Raw genomic sequence first — 25,856 nt, forward strand, 5'->3', positions numbered from 1 at the left:
AACAAAGTCCCGGTTTGTTAATTAAAGACACATATCTGCGAGGTTGACCCTGCAGCCATTGTTTCGGCACTAATAAAAGTTTTAATGTTTTAGATATATGAGTTATACATTTTTTTTCTCAGAGCTTGGGTTTTGTTCTTTTACTATGGTACATTCTAGTGTTAATTAGCGTGTCTTAATAATAAACAAATGAATTGAGAGTTCAAATCGACGTAAAAAAAATCCAGACGCAATCCGCAGACATCTCCGTGTCCTCAACATTAGAGCAACCGGTCATTTAAGGTAACTTAAATGTAAGCCTGCGAAATACGATCGCAGTTCAAAGTATATAAGCTCTTAGGTCCTGCCTTATCAATCAGACTGACTGCAACCGTCTAATCCACAGCCAATGTGATTTTGTATATAATATATAAGGATATATTTAAGATGGCTGCGGTACAGATATTTATGGTGAGTGATTTTTATTACACACGTTAATAAATAGGAAATATAAAGATTCTTTTTTCAAACTGGGAAAGCTCGATAGTTTTCGTTATTATATAAATTATATAATATTATCTATGCTGAAATAGGTATGGATAGAGATAAATTTAATGTAAAATACAACTCATTTTATCAAAATTATTGTTTATCTGTTTCGATATAGAGCAATTGTTGTTTTTGACTAAAGTTCCATAATATTTGAAAATCTGCCACAACTATACTAATCAATGATATCTATTAAGTCCATTTGAACAAGTTATAGAATGTATAGTGAATGTTAGTATACACCACTAAACCTGTAAAAAGTTATAAATTATTAATTAGTGTTGACTAAAGCAAGTAATACAAATGTGTCAGATTTATTTTTATTAATTCACTATTTTCTTCATAAGAAATTTTCGTAACATAAACTATATTGGATATAATCGAGTATTTTTATAGTGTAGAAAATGACTTTATTGAATTATTGGACATCAGCGGCCTACGAAAAAAGGCTTGAGAAAAGATATTTGGACAGACTTAACCAATCATATGTAACCATTAGAATCGTTCCGACTAATGGAAGTTACAGAATACCGCTGCTACTTATTAAAAAGAAACCTTTTTGCGCGTGTTCATTGATCAATTCTAATATTTAGTTAACATGTTTTCCGTTACCCGTGCAACGTCGTAAATTTAAATCGCAGGTGTGCAACAGGAGATTATTTATATTTGCATAATAATTAAATAGGGAAGAAAGAGCCGCGAGAAAACTTTAGTCAAAAATATGTTTAATATAAATCGGCGGTATCTCAGGCAAAAAGCCTCTCCTGGAAAGAAAAATTATTAATGTAATATACAGAAATCTGAGGGTTGTAGCGCCACAGTAAATTATGATTTAATTCATTACTTAATTAAGGTTATATGTTCTTAAAACTCGTTACGTATTACGCAATTTCGTTCGCCTATTCTAAATCATATCCTATTGCCCTTAATGTGTCATATTGAATATAAACAAACGCGATCAATAAATTGTTACTTGCTTGGCCGGTCAAACGGTCACTTGTATGTATGTATGATAATTATTATATATCCAGTGGTACCTCGACATCGAGTTTAATTCGTTCCGTAACTTTGGATGTTAAATCAATTTTCCCCATTGAAATGCAATTAATCCGTTCCAGCACCCAAACACCACCTCACTAGTTTTAGAATTATAAAATGATTTCACGCTTTAAAAGAGTACCGAGAGTTTTTTACGTCGGCTTTTTCTCTCGGCCTACACCCTCTGTCTTCTTTGACGATGAGTAGGGATGCCTACAAATTCAAATAATGACGTGGAATAAGTGATACATGTATATTATGTTCCATAATAAACATATTTTTTTTTATTTTATTTTTTTATTCTATAGACATCTTCTTCGGACCCATGGTTATAAACATGTGTGATAACTTTTAGTAAATTCAATTCAATTCTCATTTCAAAGTAAAATATCGGCTTGAAATTAGTGAAGTATCATTTTGAAAACTACCACTCACACACTTTTTTAGTCTTCATAACAATAAAATATACAGTATTTAGAATGTTCTAAAAATTATAAAAAAGATAATTTATGATAGAAACAAATTTAAAAAGTTGAGTCCCTTCGTACCTTTAACGCTGGCAGAATTTCCTCGCCATATTGCGATACTTATTCGTTGAACGAGCTCTGTTACTAACACATTTCAAATAAGAAACATATGCGGCTTTTAGAGACAGTAGTTCACAGTATTACGTTCTTTTACAATTACACAATTCTGTGTGACATGCCTAGACCCCCCCGGGTCGAGATTTACGAGGTTCCGTGTGTTCTAGATTCCGGAGTTAACTATATCAGAGATAACTTAGCGATTAAATAGTTTTTACTGTAGACGGTTTACTATTGAAGTAATGTGAAAAAATACGGCTTTAAATTGGATGTGCTTTAATAGACAGTAGCTTTAATAGATATTTTCAAAAATTAAAGATTGATGTTGCGTCTTACATTGTTGGCAATTGTATGCATTTAAGGTAATAATAATTAATAACTATTCAAAAAGGGTATTATTAAAAAGTGCGTGATAAAGGATTCTTTCCATTTACATTATCTCCTTTTTCATCCTACTAATATTATAAACGCGAAAGTTTGTAAGTATGGATGGTTGTTTGTTACTCTTTCACGTAAAAACTACTGAATGGATTTTAATGAAACTTTACAATAATATATTGTGTGAAATATCCAAAATATCAAGTAAGTAGGAAAAAATCTACCATCTGTGAGCCAATCTGGCGTGCGCTGCCAAAACCGCTAGAGTTACACATAATTATGTAATGTATGATGGAAATGTTTATCTTAAATAGTCCTACAAAAAAGACCGCCATTAGTATATTTAACTAGATGTCTTATGTGTAAGCCATTATAGCCAAAAAAGTGAACTCCTACAATAATAATTAATAATTTTCAAATGCACATAATAAATTGATTCCTAAATAAAAATATATATACTTTTATCGCTTCTGGTATTTAAAGTAGATGTCTTTCACAACATCATTTGGATAAATGTTATTTTAATCCTGCGCAGACGCTGTCCGGGCACCAGTATTGTTTAGAATAATAATTAATATTTTTATCAAGAGAATTAAAAAATCAGAATATTGAATTTTAATACAGGTTATAAAACAAACCTTTTTCTAAATAACTCCTAGAATTTATTCTTTTGAATACCAATACCATTATTGATTAGAAACTATGCGTCCATATGAGGCTTAGACTTCACCTTGACCTACGGTAGTCTTAGCTCATAGCTGGTAGACATTGATCTACAATACTGCATAATATTACCTGCTTATAAATAGATTCCGACTTTTCTAGAGTAGCCCAAGTACAATGGACTTTGATTTAATTATAAAAATCGGAGTATCTTAAGAAGTTATTTTCTGTTCCAGGTACTCCTTCTCGGGAGCACTCTAGTACTGAGTAAGGAAATAGAACAGAAAGCAAAAGTATCTGAGCTTTTAGAAAATGGAATCAAAGATGGACCATCCGGTAAACCAGTTAAAAGAGGAATCATTTCCGGCGGACACGGATATATTTCAAGCGGCATTTCTCAAGGATTCGGTTATGGTGGTGGATTAGGCTACGGTGGCGGTATTGGAATCGGCAGTGGAATAGGCAGTGGAGTGGGCATCGGCAGTGGAATCGGTATCGGTAATGGAATCGGTATCGGTAGTGGAATCGGTATCGGTAGTGGAATCGGTATCGGCAGTGGGATTTCTGTCGGAAGTGGTATGTATTATTGTAATAAAAAATATATGATCTGAAAACACTATTAAAGTACCAGACTACACATAGAAGTATTTAACTTAATTATTACTTTTTCTAGCATTTCAAATTTCAACATAATCTTGAAAAAGAGATATTTTTTATATATATACGTGTTTATAGTTGACACATGTTAATTTATTTTAATGTTCAGGTATTGGAAGTGGTGTTGCCTTAGGCGGCTCAGGCATAGCTATTGGAGGAGGAGCAATCTCCGCTGGCCCAGCTGTGGCCGTGTCAGCCGGCCCCGCAGTTGCAGTCGCCCCCGCCCCAGCCGTTCAATCATCAGTCTCAGTGCAGCCAAACCCTGTTATTCTTCGCCAGGAAGTCCCCCGATACATCACGAGGACCATCACCCATAACGTACAAGTTCCAGTCCAAGTACCCGTACAAGTACCTGTTGACCGACCAGTGCCAGTTCCGTACAGAGTCTCAGTGCCTGTACCAGTCGACAGGCCAGTTCCAGTCATCCACAAAGTGCCAGTTGAGATCACCAGACAGGTGCCAGTTTACTACGAGAGGAAGGTGCCATACCCAGTTAAGGTACCAGTTTCTGTGCCCGTTCCATACCCAGTCACGGTTGAGAAGCAAGTGCCTGTGGACCGTCCAGTCTACATTAACCGTCAAGTGCCAGTACCATACCCAGTCCACGTCGATCGCCCAGTGAGCGTCCCAGTGCCAGTTCAAGTTGACAGGCCCGTACCGGTCCCACACCCCGTTGTTGTTGACAGACCTGTGGCAGTACCACACCCAGTCGTCGTTGACAGACCCGTAGCGGTACAAACCCAAGTTGCCGTCCCAGTTTCAAGCGGTGTCTCGCTTGGCGCTGGTATCGGACAAGGCATATCTGTAGGCTCCGGCTTGGGCCTTAGCGGTGGTTACGGCTCCGGCTTGGGCATTAGCGGTGGTTACGGCTCCGGCTTGGGGCTTAGCGGTGGTTACAGCTCCGGCTTGGGGCTTAGCAGTGGTTACAGCTCCGGCTTAGGCCTTAGCAGTGGTTACGGCTCCGGAATCGGAACATACGCCAGCTCATACGGATCTTACGGCAGTCTGGGCAGTACTGGCCTCGGCCACTCTTACTCAACCATCGGCCATTCCATTCACTAGATTATAAGTCAGAATGTACACAAAAATACGGATTGAAATTGTTATATATTTATTAAATATTGTATTATAGAATCTTGTCAAATAATAAGTTCATGTAAAGTATGTACCTTATAAATGCACTTTATTATCGTAAATAAATAAATTTAAAGCTTTTAATTGTATTATTTTATGAAACACACGGCATTAAAAACAGTAAACATTATTATTGTCGATCTTGTACTTTATGTTGGATATTACGACTAAAAGATGATACATCGTTTGTTAGGATTCATCGGAGATCCAGGGGGACAACGCCATGTCTTGGCAAAGTCAGGGTTGTTCTGTAAAGCTCCTCGAGCGCGTAAATGCTGCGGCGCATGCTCATCTTCCATGTCTGCTTTTAAAGCTTCTATTGTAGTTACTCCGCACCAGAGCTGTTAAGTATGTATACACTATACAGTTAACAACTTTTAGGAAAAAGAATGAACTTTGGAAGGCAATAAAAGTTGTCTACGCATTTAAATAAAAAATAAATAATAGTTTAAAAAAACTAAAAAAACACGCTTTTAAAGCACATCAAACTAAAAAGTGAAAAATAATACCTAATTTAGGCTGAAAATGGGTTGCTCTATACACGAAAAATATGGCACAGAGCGCCCCACGCTTTTTCACAATAATACCAGTATTTTTTGTTCATTACCATTTTCAGCCTAAATTAGGAATTATTTTTCACTTTTTAGTTTGATGTGCTTTAAAAGCGTGTTTTTTAGTTTTTTAACTATTACTATTTTTTTATTTTTTAGTTATATATTTTTTTTTTTCGGATTATTGCATTGTCATCGATCTTTGACAGGTGCGCAAAATTTGAATAAAATCTGTCCGTTTAAAGTGGGTCAAAATCGAGTCCGAAGGAGTCGCTTACATACATACATACAGGTGAAGCTAATATAAAGCGTGTAAAAAGACAGCAATTTAAACGTTTCAATACTAGTCTCACTTCTAAGCTGATGCTGGGCTTACTTAGCTAAGTTTTACTTACATTGCCATATGACAGGAAGAAGAGTTGCTCTGAAGTAAAATATTCAAATCCAGGTAGTTTTAATTCGGGGCTGGTTTTTCTCAAATGTGCTTTTAAAGCTGCATACGCCTCTTTCACGCCACCGTTATCTGCTATATTCTCGCCAAGTGTCTTTTTACCATCGACCTGAAATATTTATACCTTGTACCAACTTAATATACGATACAATATTACGGGTACCATATTGTTTTCAATCAAAAGGTTTATAGATATTTAATCTCAACGAGATTACGATAATTTTCAGAGTAGATTTTAACTCATAAATATTTGGCACTCAACAGATCATAAATTTTAATGTAATTTATGTCCTTTTCTGCGCCAAATACCCTCACTATTTATACATTTATTTATTTCTATACTCATTTATATTTCATTGAAAAACAATTAACATTCGAACATAAAAATGGCTGGAAGCTGTAAAAAGTTTTGATCCTTGAAGGAAATCTTAGGGGTAATTTCCCCTTCACCTCAAGTAAATTGTCTTGGACACTTGTATCTTACCTACTCTCACATACGGCTGCCAAACGTGGACATACAACACAAAAATAAAAATCAAAACTGCCAGGAAACATTTTTTTTTAATTAAATAAGTTGAGCAAGAAATGCACAAGGCTACATAATATGTACAATAAACCAAAAAAACATATGTACACAATGAAAAGGACAATAAAAAAAAGACACACGAATCACGATAATTGCAGTGAATTTTATTCGGATTGATTTTTAGTGAGCATACCCTTTAGGCCCTTTCTGCACTGCTCCGGTCCGGCGTCGGATACCGGAATGAGTCATTAAAAAAATATCGGAAAGCCGGATTGCGCTTCTCCACTATATCCGATCCGACAATAACCGATATTTATCATGCAACACTGATATTAACTAAAACGCATATACTTTATTTTATTAATAAAACGTTCTAAATTCTGAATATTTTATTGCCTGGCTAGTTTATTACTTTTTTTATATTGTCTATCTTGAAATATTATAATCTACTTAATAAATAGTTCACTAATACTTTATGATATAATATAACTATAAATAAATAAACCTATGTATAATAATTTATAACCTCGTGGATATACTTGGACCGATAAAACACCGCGTTCCGATCTAGCAAGTTATCGGATCGTTAAAAACCGGATGCCGGAGTAGTGGAGAAGCACGTAAGTACTGTTGTGAGTTTCTAAATCGGATCGGTAATTAACGTTTGCCGGACCGGAGCAGTGGAGAAACGGCCTTACAGTACTAGGCAAGCTATTAAGAAAATCTAATTGTATAGATTTTAAAGAGAGCTGTGTTGGCTTAGTGGCTTCAACGTGTGACTCTCATCCCTGAGGTCGTAGGTTCGATCCCCGGCTGTGCACCAATAGACTTTCATTCTATTTGCACATTTAACATTCGCTTGAAAAGTGAAGGAAAACATCGTGAGGAAACCGATTTGCCTTAGACCCAAAAAGTCAACGGCATGTGTCAGTCACAGGAGGCCGATCATCTATTAGATTGACAAATGATGATGAAACAGATACAGAAATGTGAGGCAATGTGAGGTAATAAGGTTGTAGCACCATTAATTTTTTATATTTATAGATTATAAAGAGGTACCCATTGCTACTAAAATATCAAACTAAAATCAAAATTTAGCTATTAAGTTTTTAAGCGCCTTATAAGGTAAATTTATATAAAAAGACAAGTGCAAGACAAAACAAAGTATATATCTATGTTAAGGAACATATACTTACATGTTTCCCAATTTGGGGAATGTAGAATGAAGAATACTGATCCACAAAGCATTGTGTCATGTTGACAAATGATTTGATTGTGTCATTCGACCACCATGGTATCAGGTTACCGTTTTTATCAAATTGTCGACCTAGAGTATGCTTAAATTATTAAGGTGTAAGTAACAAATCAGCAATGAATTGTAGGGCAAATGTATTTGTTTTCTATATGTAGATGATTAGCCTTCTATTCCAGACACAGTTAAACGTGTTCGAGGTTTTTGACTACATCAGTAAGCATTTAAAGTATTGGGACAATTATTGGTGCACAGCGAGAGCGAAAGAGAGACTTTATAATAAGACGGTCGAAATCAAACCAAGTAAACAAAATCGAATTCAGAAATATTGTTCCATTTATACTTCGCGTAGTCTGGTTTCGGTATGATTACAGAATTATCGATTTGGTATGATTATAGAAATCATCATCTGTAATGCTATATAAAATGTAATAATACTATACAAAATCATATTTAAACATATTCATATAATCTGAAACTGCAAGAAACATTAATTTGAGAATGTAGGAGATAGAGAAAATAATTTCAACCAAAAAACTACTTTTTAAGCAATAAAAAAAAGGCCAAATTTAATTTATAAAAATATAAACTAATTAATTTGTTTAGTAATAAATTTTAAGTTCTACTTGTGTTTTGTGTTAAATATTACTTCAATCATTATTTCTTATTTTATTTAGAGCGATTTAATCTTTGGGATTTGAATTTTGACAGCTCATAGATAAAAAGACAAATTTAGAGTTAATTTAAGTAACTTAAAATAATAAATAACAATGTTATTTCATTTATATAACAGGGGGAAACGCCCAAACGGCCCATGGACAGAGGGCTCGCAAGTGCGTTACCGGTTTTTCAAGTATTGATACACTCTTTTCTTTAAGGATTTCTTACCAAAGTTGTCAAATCCATGAGTTATTTCGTGTCCTAGAACAGCTCCTAAAGAGCCATAGTTTAAGGAGCTGCAAAAAATTCGAGATCAATCAGAACATCGTAAAATTCCTTAAAAATAATATCAATAAATTAATTATGTTTAGGAAGTATTGATTACAAGAATGAATTCTGATCTCTGATTTACGATTCTAGAGATTTTTGGACAGCAACAATGTTACCAAGACAAAACAGAAGAAGCTAATAAATAGATATTTATATTTATAACTTTATATTTAAAATTTAATAAAATCATTCAACAGTTTGCCAAAGTGTGTGTAAAGGAATTACTTGTATTATAGCACCTAGATGGCTGTGTCTAAAAAAATATCTATATATATATACATACTCAAGCCCTAAATCGAAGAAAGGATATTGCAACATCACCAAAGGCACGGCTGCGTCCGGATTAAGAAAATCTTAATTAATTACGGCTTTAACTTGAAGTGTCATATTTTTGTCCAGACTATATTTTGTGACACTTTTCTGATTACCTATTTGCTTATATGTAGAACGGTGAAACATAAGGTACTTTCATGACTCCAGTATGTCAAATTGTATTGTATTTTGACATGCAGGAGTCATTGTATTTGACGACTCATTGGTCTAGTGGTTAGTACCCCTGACTGCGAAACCATGGGTCCCGGGTTCGATCCCCGGCTGAGACGAACATCGATGTGATGAGCATTTGGTGTTGTGCTTAGGTCTTGGGTGTTTAAATATGTATTTATATGTTTATCTATCTATAATATGTATGTATATCCGTTGCCTAGTACCCATAACACAAGCTTCACCAGCTTAGCATGGGACTAGGTCCATTGGTGTGAATTGTCTTTAAAAAAAAAAAAATTGTTCGTCTCACCAATAGGTCTCAAGTGTTCAATAGAAAATAAAAAAAAGTGTGGCACTCGGGGACTGCCACGGTAAAGCTATTATATATATAGCATTTTTTATCAACTTATGAAATTATATTTTTTTAAAATTTTTATTTATGTAGTTTTTTTATCTTTGATATTAATTCAAGTTTTTTCTTTGATATTAATATAGCGCATATAAGCTATCGCATAGCGATAAAAGCTTTACGATAGCATAAAAGTGACTTTAATTAATACCCATCGTCGGTAAACTACAGTTCAATCATTATTTCTCTTTGTCATCAGAATGTCACTAATTACTTATTCACATTACATCACATTACATTTTTTTCATCATTACATTACAATGCATAGCGTAACCAGATTTGTGATATATTTTTTGTAATATCAGGAGTTCAGCATTCTGGGCCTGACATACCCCGTCGATTCTTGGGTCTAAGAAATGCCGCTTTCCTCATTGACCACTGTACGAGCGGGTATTCACGCACATAGAAAGAAAGTAGACCTCAGGGTCTCACGCTTATCTCGCCTATTAAGAGCGCACCTAATTTGATGCAACATATGTTACGTTAACTTAAGTATATCATTAAGTAGTATATATAGTTATAGAAACTTACTTATAGTATTTTCTTGATAGGTATGATACGCGTTCACTTCTGTTGGATCAGTTGCCCACGTGTAATTATTTCCGATACGAAATTTATTTAAAGCATTCTTCAGTTTAGATTGAACAATATTTATTAGATTTTCTAAGTAATGTTTCGTGTTCACTTCAATCCCTTTGTAGTATTCTTCTAAACGTCCATCTTCAAGTAACCAATCCGGGAAACCTACAAGGGTTTTCATTTCAACTATCTTTTTATATGTTGCCAGTTTAGTATCATCGTCCATCCATTTCGCGACCCCAACTAAATGCGCTAGGGCATTTTTTAACTCGTTTAACATTGTTTCAATCTGGAAATACATATGAGAAATTAAGTCTTGTAATTTCTGTTTGATTAAATCATGCAAATTATTGTATTCTAAAAACAAACTTTTAACGGAATAATCAGCCAAGTTTTTTAAAGCATTTTTTAATGTTTTTGAACAAATGATAGATTCTACTACATATATATTAATGTTTAATATTCAAGGTAAATTACAGAACTTATTTTAATTCGTTATTATAAAATCCAGTTAAATTAAAACAATTATATATTGTGCATACGTGCGTAACTTCAATTAGGGTTGCCTGGAAGAAATAACTTGTTAGCGATAAGGCCGCCCGTTGCCTAATAACTTATGTAACCCACTTACTTTTTGTTTTTTTATATATGTATAATTATGTGTATTATGGCAATGAAGTGTAAATAAATAAATAAATAGGCTGCGTGAAATTTATCAAACGCAAAGTCATAATTTCAGATTACCTTTGGTTTAGTATTATTAAAAAAGTTCTGATCAACAATCGCGTAAGAAACTGCCATCCCAAGCAAATCGTTAACAGCGTTTGCGCAATGGAGGCTGCGTGACAATGTCATGTGTCCAGACTGAAGCTCTTCGGAAGCTCGTTCATATAAAGCTCGAAGCTCTGAGTTAGTGTGCACTGCCATTACTTCTATGACCTGCAAATATTATTTCCGTAATTGCAATGTGTTTTTGTATTTCATTCATGTAGAATAAAGAATTATAATTTCTTTATTGACCTAGGAGAGTGATTTATATTCTACTGGCAAAATGGAAATAGGTTTTAAAGAAAAAGTGATTCGGATGTATTTTCAATTCAATTAAAAAAAATATTTATTGCCGTATTTTGATTTATAGTACTTTATCAGATGCATTAGGAAGGTTATTTTATAGCTATGATTATCGTAAATCCTTTAATTTTAATTACCTTCATCCAGACGAAGAGTTCAATCAGAACGGGAGGCATTTTCGAAAGGTATGCAGCCATAAGTGACATATATTTCAAATCCGGTTCTGATATCAATATTTTCTCGTTCCCAAAATCTAGTTTAACATCACTTATATCAAATACTCCTTCGAGATACCTCCTCCAAATTGGTAAAGATGTTCCGTTATTCATTTCTACTATAGAGTCTGTATATTTTTGAACGTCGTCAACGGTATAGTCGGGAATATTTAGATATAATTCATCTACATCTGTACTGTTATCTGATTCAAGCTGAAAAAATATTGAATTAATGATTACAACGCAAAAACTAAATAACATGGATGTTACGATACTGAGGTATAATATTAATACCTCAATAATACATGGTTAAACTGAGGTGAAAATTGTTATATCGTATCCTAACGGTATCTTCAATCCGATTCTAATTACTAAATGTGTTAATTTGGAACCTGGCTAAAGATTGTAGAGTTTTGTTGTTAAGTGTTGCTTTTTCCAAACCAAATATTGAATTCTAGTAATATATTACCTCATACATATCCACACTCATAGAATAAAATGCATCAGCAGTGTGAACAATAAGTTGATCCAGTTCCGCTTCAGTAAAATTTGATTTTACATCATCTTCAAGAAGAAACAATTTTATAAGATGTGCGTAAAACATTTTATATACATCTGCTTCTTGGTCTTCATCGATTTTGTGTGCGTGTCTCGCGTTTATTAAATTACTTTGTATAATGTTTTCCCTCTTAAATCTGTGTTTACGTTTGTTTTCATTTAACATGCTGTAATAGAAAATATGTAAAGAATTTATTTATTTACAGCAAATTCATCCCAAATTGTATAACAAAATAAAACAAATAACCGTTAGTCTAATTTAAGCACGGTTTTAAATCACATAATACTACCTCCACACGCTTTATATTAGGTCGCTGTCCTTTGAAGAGTCGATAAAACTATAAAGCTACAAGAAGTGGGAAAACGGCGCTACACTCTACGAGCAGAGTACAGCCCTGCGATTCTGTAACTCACTTCACGAACTCACACAGCGGTTTTCGCATCGGCGGTCGCTCTCAAATCTGTCGTGAAGCAGTCATTTTATGATTTGGCATTATGAAAAGGTGGGAGCTGGTAGTTAATTGTTTATCAGACACATGTAGTCAGAGAACAGTGCTACGTCCCTGATGTTCTTTAAATATGTAAATATTATTCCCCACATAGGTACTAATATCAGTGGTAAACGCCAAGGTTATAGCCCTCCATAAATCGGCCTTGCTTAGGTCGTTGGCAAAAAGCCCAGTTTATTTGAATATTATCTTACTAGTACTTACACGCGACAAGGTCTATTTAAATTATTACACCTTCAGTACACATGATATCGGTATCGGAGGAATAATGATTATAATAATAATTTAACTAACTAAAGGCTTGTATAAAGAAAGTTGATGAAAAGAAGCAAAAATGGGTTTGCCACATGCCAGAAGCAAAACAAAGTTTATAACCAATAGGTTTTCTAGTTGTTTTATTAGGTGTTATAATTTTGAAAGACAAAAGACTTTCTAATAAAAACACGTTCCAATCCTACTGTTTTACTTATTATATTATTTATGATCTACTATGGGCTGAGTTTGTTGTTAAACCACATAAAACGATTGTTTGAGCAACGACTCATTTAAATATTTTTATATATATGTATATATTTTTAAAGTTAAAGATGTCATGGGGAACATGGTGTTAATGGTTGCAGCGTTTTTTCAAACATTTTGTAAAACAAAAAACTTGGCGATTAAAAAGAGTGGCGGAGAGTTTATTGCCAGATCTTCTCGTCGATTCTACGCCCTTGATATGAGAACTGCCAGTAAAATTAGAAGCATTTAATATGTATTTCTTTATTGACGTTCATAAGTGTACAATGTGGTACCTTTACATTTAAATGATTGATTGAATTTGAATAACATACCTTGGAAATGGATTCGTGGTTTCGGGAGACCCCATTATAAGTCTATAAACTGATGAATTCTTTGGATCTGTTACGATATCGAAACCTATGAGCACATCCATACTGAGTTGTGTCTTTATTTGTATCACACTTTCGATCCAGTCAAATGTGAAATTAGTGTAATCGACCTCTGTTATATTTAAAAAGGTGGGATATGAGGGTAGCCCTAATTGTTCCAAAATGTTTATTATTGGTTTTAGACCGCGTTTATCTAAGGTTTCTGTAAAAAATAGTTATTTTGTAAGAGACTATTTTAAGATATCAGTCGTTTACTCTGTGATTTAAAAGTCGAGTCGTTAACACCATTTCGGATTCGCTTCATTAATGTATCTACATATACTCTGATTTTTAATTCCGTAGAATTCTGACAGCTATCATTTTTCGAGATGTCAGAGATGGCAAACCTTTTTGGCCGGGCACATTTTCCAATTTCAATACGAGTCAGAACACCTGAGTCTATATAATAGGTACATATGTTTTATTTGTTAGTGAATGTATCCATTTTATTAAGTGTTATTTTTTTATCCACATTAAAAGTGGTTTAACGGCGAGTGATAATTACGTCCCTTTTCATCACAAACAGTAGAAAACGCACAAGTTAAGATAACATTTTGTTTTAGTAAAAACCTGGAATTAGTAGGCAGTGATGCCAGTAAAGAATAAAATAAAGTACCTAATTAAAGTTAATTCGATATATTGAAATATTTGCTATTTTGTGTTATAGGTCACTTGAGTAAGTATTTAGATTTACCTGTTTGTAGGTAAAACATAAAAAAAACGTAGCATTTTATTTTGTCAAAATCAAATTGGGTCAAATTTGTCCCTTTTTTGCTGGAGAACTTTTTTAGTAGGAACACTTATAAAATCTCAGAATTCTACGGAATAAAAAATCGGAGTATAGCTATATACAAAACTACCTGTGTCCATACAAGATGTATAAAGATCCTTAGCTTGTTGCACGGGTTTTGGCTGAAGGCTGGTATTTCTACTCAGAAAGTCTCGCACTACTGTGTACACTTTGGTTTGCTTGTCTCGGAACCAGTCGTAGGAGTGGTATGCGTCTGGTCGAGGGTGCTCTTCAGCCCAGTTTCCACACACGTACTAGAAGGATCAGGAAATAAAGACTAATCTACAATATACTGCACAGCCTGGCACATATTTGAAGGTTTTTGATCTGACACAAAATCCTAAGGGTGAAAGGCTTTTTACGGGTTATAGATAAAAATTGACTTTAAAGGTCAAATATGTCTGACTGTGGTCAAAGGCTTACGCAATAAGGGGTAGGCAAAGAATTTTGGCTAACTAATCAAATCAGGTTTGTTCCGTATATGGGGAAATGAAATTTTGCTTGTGTTAAATAAAAAAGTCAAAGCGACAATATTCAGGTCTTAGCACGTATTTTACGATAGTTTCTTCAAGTCAAAATTATAATTTTAGTTTTTGAAAGCTGACATATTGCATTTGATCAATGCTTGTTCGTGGTTTTAAATATGCCCAAAAAATCTTTATTTTTCTATTATAATTGGTTGTAAGAATAGTATGTATTTTTTCTGGTTGTACAAGGCCCTTATTAACTTCTCATTTCTGTGTTTTTAACGATTGATGCTCCTCTTTTATTAAATCCAATAATCAATGGTACCTGATAAAAATCATAGCAGGGATCAGCACTTCTATCCATCGACAATGCTAAATTGGCAGCTGAACGTAGACATTCTTTACTTTCGCAAACTATTGTTGGTCTGCTCAGCTTTTGCTTGACATCTGTCAGAAAAGTTAACTTATGCATTCTATAGACAGGTAGACCTACTGGAAGTACGTGTTTAAAGGAATCCCTTAGGATTTTTTAAGTAGTGTACACCTAATGTCTTAAGCGTGCGACCTCAATCTTGAGATCAAATCACGGCTGTGGACTTTTCTATGTGCGTATATAGAGTTTGTTCGTTGATGGAAAACTTGAGAAAACCGGCATGCATAGACCTGACCGTCGAAGGTGTGCGTAAGGCACATATGGCTGATCACCAACTTGCCTCTTAGCAAATAATGACGACGTACGAGAATATGAAGTTGCGCCAAAGAGTTTATTTTAGTTCAGTTGTAGACTAACAATTTTCTTGAAAACTCCTGATATATCTAATCTTTTCTAGATTTTTTTAATGACGCTAATAAATCATAGATAATAGAATGGTTTAAGCATTAAATACTTACATAAAACAGTCATTGTTATAAAAAGGCATAGTAGAAGTAATAGACAAATAAATAGAAAAGCAATCATCATTTTGTTTTTGTGTTTTCTTCTGAATCTGTAACGAAATAAATTTCTTAAAAACGTACGTAAAAATTAAATTCTTATTTGAATTAAATTCTTTGTCTCTCTCTGTCAAACTGTGTGTACGCCATCACACATTATGTAATTAAATTAAATACCTGTTAATTGAAGTGGAACCAATTTCTATGTTGAAACGTATCTGATTAGATATAGGACGATGTGCCTCTTAATTTACGAATAATTGGTGGACTTGTGAAGTTTGAAACTAGTTCCAGGAAAGCGTATTTAAGCGTATTAGCGCGAAGAAAAACACTTTGATATCGTATCTTTTTACATATTTATTAAATTTCACCTGGCAGTCCTGGACCCGACAGCTATCAAGTATCCAGATTCCCGTATATCACTCCCATTTTTCAACGTTGGTGTGGATATTACGGCGCTATCCCTGCCTGCACATGAGACAATTTAATAATAAAACTTCAAATCAATTCCGCTATATAATCTACTAGCCGTTTCGCGCCCGCTTTGCTGAATTACGAACGAATTAAAATAAATTTTATGTTTCATTATTTTATTTTTTTTCATATTTTTATTATTCTTCTTTTTAACTTCCCGCTAAGAAAATTGAAATATTTCGAAAATCGAGTTTTTAACAGATGTTGACGTTTAGAGGTTCTAGGAAGCCTCCCCGAATGTTTCCGCGGTGAAGTCCGTATGGATAAATTTTCATAAAAGTAAAACAGCAATAAAAAAATGAAGGAACGTTGGAATTTAATAAATAAATAGCTATAAACCATCTAGGTCTAAATTTCGCATCGAATGGTGGTAGTTTCATGTCGATACGATCAGTGGTTTAGGCGTGATTGAGCCTCAAACGAAGACCATTTTCATTATATATATATAGATCTATTAAAAGTTGAAATTTTAGAAAATATTATTTCCTTTAGCCTTAACCGTTTACAATGTTTAGCGGTGCACGACCTCAAATAAATACAATTTAGAGTATTTTTAACTAGATTCATCATGATTATACCATCAGCAACCTTCTATCTTCTATTAATCCATGACAGGATTAATTACATTTTCGTGTGAAGAAAAATATGCCAGTGCTCAATGATAATATGAACTGTCATACGTGTGATTCCTGTTACTAAAGAACACTGTTTGTGTTGCTATTATATATTTTATAATATGCTATGTGGAATTAGCTGCTAAGGTATTTTAAAACTAAGAAGAATTAAGAGAAGAGCGGACTGATTACGAAAAGGCTGGCACTCGCAGCTACCTAGTAGTGTGAGTTCACTTAACATAAAGTAAGCATCATTCCCACATGCCCTCTAGTTCTGAGTTTTTTTTTAATATCTTGTGGCGAATTAACATTTTAAAGAACGTAGTGACCCAAAGTAAGCCTCGTCTCCTTGTCGTAGATTTATAGAAGATGTATTTGATATTAAAATGTAAACATATTTTCTAAAACCCTTGAAACAATTACGCGTTTGTTTAGAAGATTTATTTTTGTATTGAATTTTGGTTAAATATCTTACACGTAGTGTTCGCTTACTTACGTGTAACTGATGGTCCCATTCCATCACCTTCGTGTTGCCAGGCATTCGTTTTATCACTCATAAGTGACATAGAAGTATTCTAGTGTAGGTACTTTTTTTAAATTTTTCGTAGGATTAATATGTATAGCTACTGAAGTGTTTTCAGTTTGAAGGTATTTTTGTAACTAAAAGCTTGTTGTGGTTACGGTATTTTCATTCGCGATTAGTACTGTGCCCATTATATTGTATTTTGTTGGACAAAGACTTCGCTTTAAAGAAGTTTAATCTCATTAAAAAGATACATGTCACTTACATGAGAAAATTTTGTTTCTCTTCTTGTGAAAAAAGTTATTATTATAACTAAACATTAAATTAATAATAAACTAATAATAAAAATTAATAAAAATAAAATTAAAACAAATTTAAAAAGTTTGGACCTGTAGCTGTGTACCATTAACGTTGACAGCATTTCCTTGTTGTATTGCGATCCTTATTCGTTAAGGAAAGCACCAGCTCTGGGGTCACCGGTACTATCTACTAGACGCCAACTTAAATCTTTAATAAGCGCCTGTGCACTTGAACCCCTCTGCCCAAGAGTCTCTACTCCAAAGAAATTAATCAAAACAAAATCGAAGTAGGAGGAAAGATTTATATTTGAGCCGTTTAATATTTTCCGCCTGCTCTGCGGCGGCCCCAGCTTTTTTGCTTGTCCGAGGAAGCTGAGACGAGGCAAACGTGTCCACACAAGTAGCATCCCATACTAGAGCTCGTCCCATTTTCCAAGGGATCAACGACATCCCAGCTTGCCATCGTCTCTTGCGATGCCTGTTGGCTCCCAAATTGCTGGAACATTAACGGAGGCAAGAGAGCGGCGTATAATGTCGTTGAGTGCAGCGTGGCGAGAAAAACGACCTGCACTCTTTTGGCAATGGTGTCCAAGGCTACTTACTTCAAAGCCACAGGGACACATATGTTTTTTGTAAAAAAATAAATAAAAATCGTGTGGCACTCGGGGACTGCCGCGGTAAAGCTATGGCATAGCATTTTTATCAACTTATGCAGTTATAATTATTAATTGATTTTTTATTTATGCAGTATGTATTTGTTTTTCTTTGATATTGACCGGCCGCGCTCACGCTACGTCACCAATCTCGTCAAAGAGATGGGAATGCGCAGTTTGCGTTCTGTCCCACTCTAACGCGTATTTGCCGCACCTATATAACGTCATCGTGTGTAAGGTTTTTTCGTTACGGAATTTCTTGATTCGATCGCCGCGCTCAAAGCCCGCGATAAAATCTATGCAATAGTTTAACTAACTCTTAAAACTGCAATTTACAAAATTAATAGTCTAAAATTAATCAGTGCAGATTATAAATACTTTGTAGAAAATCCATATTAACATAAAGCCATGGTGTCATTATAGACCCAGGTCAAAGGACAGTAGGGTATAGTAGAACACGCGATGAGTAGTGATGTGCTGTGATATCGATCTAACAATAGGAAATGTCAAATAATATATTCATTCATGCATAAGGTGACATTTTCGATGATTTGTAGGTTAGAGTTAGGCTGTGGTGTATTATACCTATGTTACACAGTTTTAAGTGTTTTTTTTAATGATTGATCTGAAATTGTATAATTATTATGAAGTTTATGTTGTAAAACCTTTTTTATTAAGGGAATGGGATTGATAATGTACTGAGATATTTCTATATTTGTTTTTTCTTTATTCTACTAGGTCTTTTGATAACCGGTTTATAATAAAATTTATCAATGCGACGAGTTTTTTTATAGTTCATCGATTTGGCAAATATTTAGTTTAATAAACGCAAAAAATATTTAGTTTTTCGTTGTGCATTTTTTTTTTCAAGCCTAACAATGTTAAGTTAGGTTAGGTTAGGAGGAGTTTCCCGTCCATAGCTGATGGGGTGTTAGTGGGTGGGGGTCCATTGCACCTAAAAATAAAATAAATAAAATATGTTTATTATGGAACATAAGATACATGTATCACTTATTCCACGTCATTAAATTTGAAGGCATCCCTACTCATCGGCAAAGAAGACAGAGGGTGTAGGCCGAGAGAAAAAGCCGGCGTAAAAAACTCTCGGTACCTCACAGACCGAATCCCACTCTCCCCGTAGCACAGTTAAAAGTTGCCCCGGCGCGGTTGTCTTTAAGTTGATTTAAAAAAAAGCAGTTAAAATCCATTTTCTTCTATTAGGAGATCGGTGCGTGGAATCTTTCATATATTTGTTCTACGACAGGAGAATGACATATATGTTGCAATGTAAGGGTAAACTAACCTTACAGTACGAAAGATGAAAGAGTGCTTTAGTTCACTTATACTAAAGTATTTTTTAAAGTTTTTATGAATATATTATTATAAAAATCAAAAAGGTTAATCAAAACCTCCACGACAACATGTGCGTAGGAGTTCTTCATGAAACCCTAAAAAAAAAGTCACCGAGCTATTAAAGAGTAAGACAAATAAAACTCATAAATAATTGAATATAAATATTTATTCACCCGCCGAACGGGCATGATCTCAACGCATTTATAATTATTTATAATTACTTCTAACCCTTCACCAACCATGACCCCAACCATGGCCGTAGGACGACGCGTAGGTGGCCAATGGGGCATGGGAAATGACCGCTGGGGCCAAAGCTGGGGCGGCGTGGATCACAGGCTGGGCAACAGCGACTGGCGCAGCGTGAACAACGGGAGCAGCCTGGACAACGGCGTGAGTTGATGGGTGGATCACCTGAAGGAAAAGTAAACTAGAATCAGTAGGAGAACTAGATCAATAGAATAGTCTATGATCATCATAGGATCTTCTAAAGCAACAAATTTTACTGAGGGTAATTCTTCGTTCTCTTGGAGGGTTCTCCAAGTACCCTCCAAAGCGCTGAAGATGCGAATCATTTGACACCTAATTACGATCGGAGCTATGTTTGAACATACCTAAACGTTTGAAATGTAAACCTTCTATTATTACCAGGAGGAACTGTTTTAATAAAAGATTTAAAAATTATTGGGTATTTAATACCCATTATGTGCCTCAGTATCCGAATAATCAAGATTTTTAAAAATAATATGAAAAGTGTATTTTAAATGCCGAAAGAGTTGAACCATTTTACAGCTTTAGATTGAGGATAACATTGAGATCCTCATGCGTTTGGTTAAGAAGGAAAAACTCACTACTTGCTCATAAAACAGAAGTGTTATGTCAGGTCAACTGGCTGTTAGACTTACCCTCTGGAAGGAGGAGTAGCTAGTGGCTGGTGCATGGGCGACAGCTACGGGAGCGTGGACGATGGGTGCGGCCTGGATGACGGGCGCGTGCGCAACCGAGATTGCTGGTTGGGCAATTGTGATGGCTGACTCGTGACCGAGGCTCAGCTGTGAATTTTATAAAACTTAATTTATAATATAGAACTTATACTTAAATAGAAATTTTCGAGATTATGACCAATATCTGCCAGACTTTATCAAACCCTTCTCGGTCATAAAACTTCCATATGGATAGGATTTAAAGTTGAGTTCATTCTATGGGGCAATATTTATTATTTGTCAAAAGATTTTTGAAGTTATACTTATTTAGGCGCGTTATGAAAAATTGATGAGAGTGAAATTTTACGATGCGCGCGCACCGTGACACAAAATTAACAGAATGAAGTTAGTGGCGCATGTTGGCACGCACGCCGCCTCTGTTCACTGTGTATTTATATTTATAATATTTATCCACATGCTTTGAGTTTCTATGCGTTTTAATTAATATTAGAAAATAATAATAAATATAAATATTTATTTATTTAATTTTTCAAATGTAAACTGAACTTTATTGACTATAATGACTCCTTTTCCAGTCTTTGATTATTTAATTGTAATAAATTATTTGCATGCAATCAAAAACTATTTTTAATAATGCCAAGGAAGTATAACTTCTTACGCGCGTACGTAAGTACACGCACCCTTTTTTTTAAATATACTTACACCTCCATATCCGCCATATCCACCATATCCGCCCAATCCTTCATATCCTCCATATCCTGAGAGGAAACCTGGAGTTGGTTTGGCCACAGCCACCGCGACGAGGGCAAAGAAAATCTACAAAAAATATATATACATATATAACTAAAACGATGGCAAACAAGACAAACAGTCGAGACTCAAATGAACGTCAAAACGTCTATGTCAAAATCGTATTAATTTTTGAAATACGGGAGTCATCACCCAGCATTAAACAATTACTAAGCATTCCGAAATATATATTTTACAGTACACTTACATATACGAAAATATATGTACTCTGGTTCCTTGATATATGTACGTTATTCCAAATATATAAATCTATATTCAAGATCGGAATTTTCAGGCTAGAATGAAAAAAAGTTCGATTTTTCGTTCTCGTATCTTTTACACATCAGTGCATGTTAAGGACCAATGTACATATTATCACAGTGTGCACGCAATTTTATCTGAATGTATTGCTAATGCTTTTATATTGCATTTAAAATAACATTCGTTTTATTGAATGTAAAGATTCTTAATACCTATTTATTTTATGCGCGAAATTATCCTTAATGGAAAAATTGACGGTATAACTCCTGAAAAATTGTTTAAAATTGACGAAAAAGCTATTAAGCTTAAAACTATTGGGTTAATTCAATGCTATTAAGCAGAGATTTTTATTTCCAGTGATATTGGTTGGAGCCTCCCAAAGGATCTTTTCTAGGGAAAACGAACAATACAATAGGTGCAATCTACCCCTATTGCAACGTCATCATATTCCATTTTCTGTACGTCTCTTTCATTATGTCATTCTTTTAAAGGCCGGCAACACATCCGTTACCCACTAGACATTGTAGGTTTCCATGAAACGCGGTAAGCCTTCTAAATGACTCTCCTAGTCGTTTGACTCGTATTCCATAGAAGTTGATCTTCTGTGCCTTACTCTCAATTTTGGGTCTAAGACAGGAACTATTTAGGAGTCCGAATAACCCCTACTACGAACGCTCACTTATCTAATACAATTCTCTATAACATATAATTGCTATGATTTATATATATAAAATGACTTACGAAGGCACGCATGGTTGAATCGGCGTAAGAATGCTGTATGCTCAATATTGAACCAACGCACCTTTTATACGTTTAACTATTTCGTATGTAGGTATTAGATAAAGCATATGAGCTATGTCCGCAAGGGCGTTGGCCACTCCATATACGAGCAACTGTGATTTAAATGTATCAATATTTTATACGGTAAAATTAAGGATATATTCACGTTGGCCTAGTTTAAGAATTGATAGAAATTGTTTATTTCAAATGTTTTGAATAAAGATTCTGATTGTCTCGAGAATTCTGAATACACTGGTAATATGAACAGTGTTGACCTAGTGGCTTCAGCGTGCGACTCTCATCCCGAGGTCGTAGGTTCGAACCCCGGCTGTGCACCAATGGACTTTCTTTCTATGTGCGCATTTAACATTCGTTCGAACGGTGAAGGAAAACATCGTGAGGAAGGCTTGCCTTAGACCCAAAAAGTCGACGGTGTGTGTCAGGCACAGGAGGCTGATCACTTCTTGCCTATTAGCTTGAAAAATGATCATGATGCCACTGTTTTTTTAACAGTTGTAATATATATGTCACCGTAAAATTGTAAACACCGTTAGATTGTAATCTATCTCGCGAGATTATAAACTGTCGAAAGATTGTGAACCTCAACGAACTGCTTACAATTTAACGTATTATTATTCGGTAGTTATATGAAATTGTTGGAAAGTAAAATTAATCTGTAATTGACCAAAGAAGTTTGAATGATAACTAAGTTAGTGTAGTACAATCTACCGAATAATAATACGTTAAATTGTAAGCAGTAAGCTGAGGTTCACAATCTTTCGACAGTTTTTAATCTCGCGAGATAGATTACAATCTAACGGTGTTTACAATTTTACGTTAACATATATAGCAAGTAAAAATTGCGCACATAGAAAAAAATATTGTACAGTCGTGATTCGAACGCAGGATTTACAGGTTGACAGTCGCACGCTTAATTCACTAGGCCAGCACTGCAAATCCATTAAATAAGTATCACCAAAAAGAATACTGCTGTTAACTGAAAGTTCTGTAATTTCTGATAAATAGATTATTTGAGCAATTAAGGTAATGGTAAAAAGTTATTAAAGAGATATTTGTCATCTAATAACAGCCTTTCCAGGAAAGTTGTTCATCAACATTCCTATTTAGTATTGAGCCATGACCTCTATTTGAAAATGAAATTTATCCTTGTACATTACTAACAATTTAGTAGTAATTTTCTTATAGTATTAATTACAGCTGTTGAGGATTTAATGATTTTTTATTTAAACGCTAGCTAATACAGCTTATTTTGTGAGAAGTTTTCTAATATTATTAGGTCAGCGACATTTTTCAACATTTCAAATGATTTAGCACGATCGAATCACAAAAAAAAAGTCTTGGCCCCAGATTTCTGAATCTGTTCATTTTTAAATCTAATAGGCAAGTAGGTGAACAGCCCCCAGTGCCTGACACACACCGTCGACTTTTTGGGTCTAAGACATGTCGGTTTCCTCATGATGTTTTCCTTCACCGTTCGAGCAAATGTGTAATCCGCACATAGAAAGAAAACCCATTGGTGCACAGCCGGGGATCGAACCTACGACCTCAGGGATGAGAGTCGCACGCTGAAGCTACTAGGTCAACACTGCTCAGCAATCAAATCACGAACCAAATCTAATAATAAATTATTCTTTGCATAAAAATTGTAGTTGGCAAATGAAAAAACTAAAAATAATGTTATAGTTTAAACTTTGAAAAGTAGATTAGAATTACGTATTGAAATTTTGTTGACGTTGATACAAAAAGACTGATGCTAGTAAAAATCAAAACAAAACGAATTGGAAAAATATAATACCAATAGGTTTAAAAGTTTTCCCTTGATATGCTAAAGCTAGACTATTTAAAAGAAGACCAGTCGATGAGACTAGTAGCTCAAATTGCGAAATTAATCAATCACAAGTGGAGGGAATAAGCAAAAAACATACTTTTTACGTAATGATGCTTCATTACCTCACTTATTTCTTTTATAAAGTGAATTTATTAGTTAAAACATTTGTCACAAGTAACTACTTAAGAACTGACCAGTGATGAAAATTCATTGTAGTTTACGGAAATTATAACTTAATTTTAAAACCTAATTTTACCTCCCCTGAAATAGATCGCGACAACCATAAAGATAGTGTTAGTGTAGAATGTAATTCTACTAAATAATCATAAAAGTTAATGTGACCGAAAAATAAATAAAGAAAAATAGATCCCTGTTTCATCAAGGTCATAATATTTCCGTGAAAAGAGTGAAAATAGATTATTACCTTCTAAATATTGTCGTCCGTTATTATGTTTAAACTTTTGCTTTTCAGTCTAATTAATTGAACTACCGTTTAGTTATTTATTAACAATTTACACTAAATACATAACAACAATGTTTAAATCGTCAAATAGGAAAAAATAGCTTTCATTTGATATACATCACTGTAATGTACTAAGTATCTTAGTAATAATAGCATAACCTTTTATTTTTTGCTTTCACGACTTTGATCCTCAAAGCAAGCGAATTTTCTGCGTATGTTATTTGATATCTATGATTTGATAATAGCCACTCGTTATTATTACTTTTCCGGGAATTGAACCTCAGATCTCCGTTTGCCAAATGTGTTTATGGCGTATATCAAACTAAACATTATTCTCATCTCTTTATACCAATAAAAGTATTTTATAATAATTTATTATTTAGTACGGAGTCATTTATAATCACGTTTAAAACGAAAAGTTTGAAATGGTTTTCATAATCCATAAATGCTTTCGTAAAGCTCATTTTGCAAGAACTTACGTAATGTTATGAATGAAAATTGACGTCGTGTTTACTACCAGACTGGAAAGAATGTTTTATTTATTTTGATTGCAAATAGCTAAGCTTTTTTGTTGCTCGTGTGAATTTATGATGCAATAATTATATGAACAATATATTGAAACCAAGAGAGATTGTGATAATATAAATATTAATTAATATTTGAGCTCTCAGATTCAAATAAAATTAGGAGCTTTTGTGTGATTTATTGATTTTATATTGTTTTAGGTTGGGTTTTCGGTGGTAACTTTCAATTGTTTTTTTATTGAGAGCCGGGATTGCTTCAATTTAGTAGGAAAGCGTTCACCAGTGCTTTGAGTAAAGCACTACTTAGCGTTATGTATGCCTCCTATATGTAAAAACGTTTTGGATTAGACATATATTTCGCAAGTCAAGGGCATAGAGCGGGCAAGAAGAACTGGCAAGAACCTCTTCGCACTCTACGACCTCTTTAATCGCCAAGTTTTGAGTCATACAAATTGTTTGAACTGGAAAAATCCCAAGGATTAGGATCATTTACATAATCGTCAAATTTATAAAAAGCTTTGTTTATTTTACGTTTAAGCAAGCTGCACTAGATAACTAAGTATATGTGAGGGTGAGAATGTAAAAACCTAACAACCATACGGAATTCTTAACCCTACAGTTATACTTTAAATAAG

The 25,856-nt window shown here is 34.2% G+C and overlaps 3 protein-coding genes across 4 annotated transcripts; 1 reads left to right on the forward strand and 2 right to left on the reverse strand.

The window, feature by feature from the left end:
- Nucleotides 1-324: 324 nt before the first annotated feature.
- Nucleotides 325-5,062, forward strand: LOC125051926 (fibroin heavy chain-like). 2 transcript variants are annotated; one of them, XM_047652554.1, is made up of 4 exons: nucleotides 325-450; nucleotides 3,428-3,767; nucleotides 3,958-4,758; nucleotides 4,789-5,062. In XM_047652554.1, exons 1-4 carry the CDS (start codon nucleotides 427-429, stop codon nucleotides 4,908-4,910), a joined length of 1,287 nt encoding a protein of 428 aa, XP_047508510.1. In that variant the 5' UTR covers nucleotides 325-426; the 3' UTR covers nucleotides 4,911-5,062. The 2 variants fall into 2 exon arrangements, with proteins under 2 accessions (XP_047508510.1, XP_047508509.1); XM_047652553.1 differs by having other exon boundaries at nucleotides 3,958-5,062.
- LOC125052021 (endothelin-converting enzyme homolog) lies at nucleotides 4,983-17,301 on the reverse strand. The gene is made up of 15 exons (XM_047652660.1): nucleotides 17,283-17,301; nucleotides 16,070-16,166; nucleotides 15,657-15,751; nucleotides 15,091-15,212; nucleotides 14,369-14,552; nucleotides 13,413-13,671; nucleotides 11,982-12,237; nucleotides 11,435-11,725; nucleotides 10,971-11,165; nucleotides 10,179-10,515; nucleotides 9,036-9,084; nucleotides 8,651-8,718; nucleotides 7,707-7,837; nucleotides 5,929-6,093; nucleotides 4,983-5,323 (listed from the first exon to the last, which is right to left on the reverse strand). Exons 1-15 carry the CDS (start codon nucleotides 17,299-17,301, stop codon nucleotides 5,150-5,152), a joined length of 2,442 nt encoding a protein of 813 aa, XP_047508616.1. The 3' UTR covers nucleotides 4,983-5,149.
- Nucleotides 17,302-19,762: 2,461 nt separating this feature from the next.
- LOC125051784 (cuticle protein 63-like) lies at nucleotides 19,763-22,470 on the reverse strand. The gene is made up of 4 exons (XM_047652342.1): nucleotides 22,347-22,470; nucleotides 21,258-21,371; nucleotides 20,517-20,663; nucleotides 19,763-20,025 (listed from the first exon to the last, which is right to left on the reverse strand). The coding sequence occupies exons 1-4, from the start codon at nucleotides 22,356-22,358 to the stop codon at nucleotides 19,846-19,848; spliced, it is 453 nt and encodes a 150-aa protein (XP_047508298.1). The 5' UTR covers nucleotides 22,359-22,470; the 3' UTR covers nucleotides 19,763-19,845.
- Between the last annotated feature and the right edge of the window lie 3,386 nt (nucleotides 22,471-25,856).

Source organism: Pieris napi, chromosome 8, assembly GCF_905475465.1.
Source record: "Pieris napi chromosome 8, ilPieNapi1.2, whole genome shotgun sequence".
In the NCBI taxonomy this organism is placed as follows: Eukaryota; Metazoa; Arthropoda; class Insecta; order Lepidoptera; family Pieridae; genus Pieris; species Pieris napi.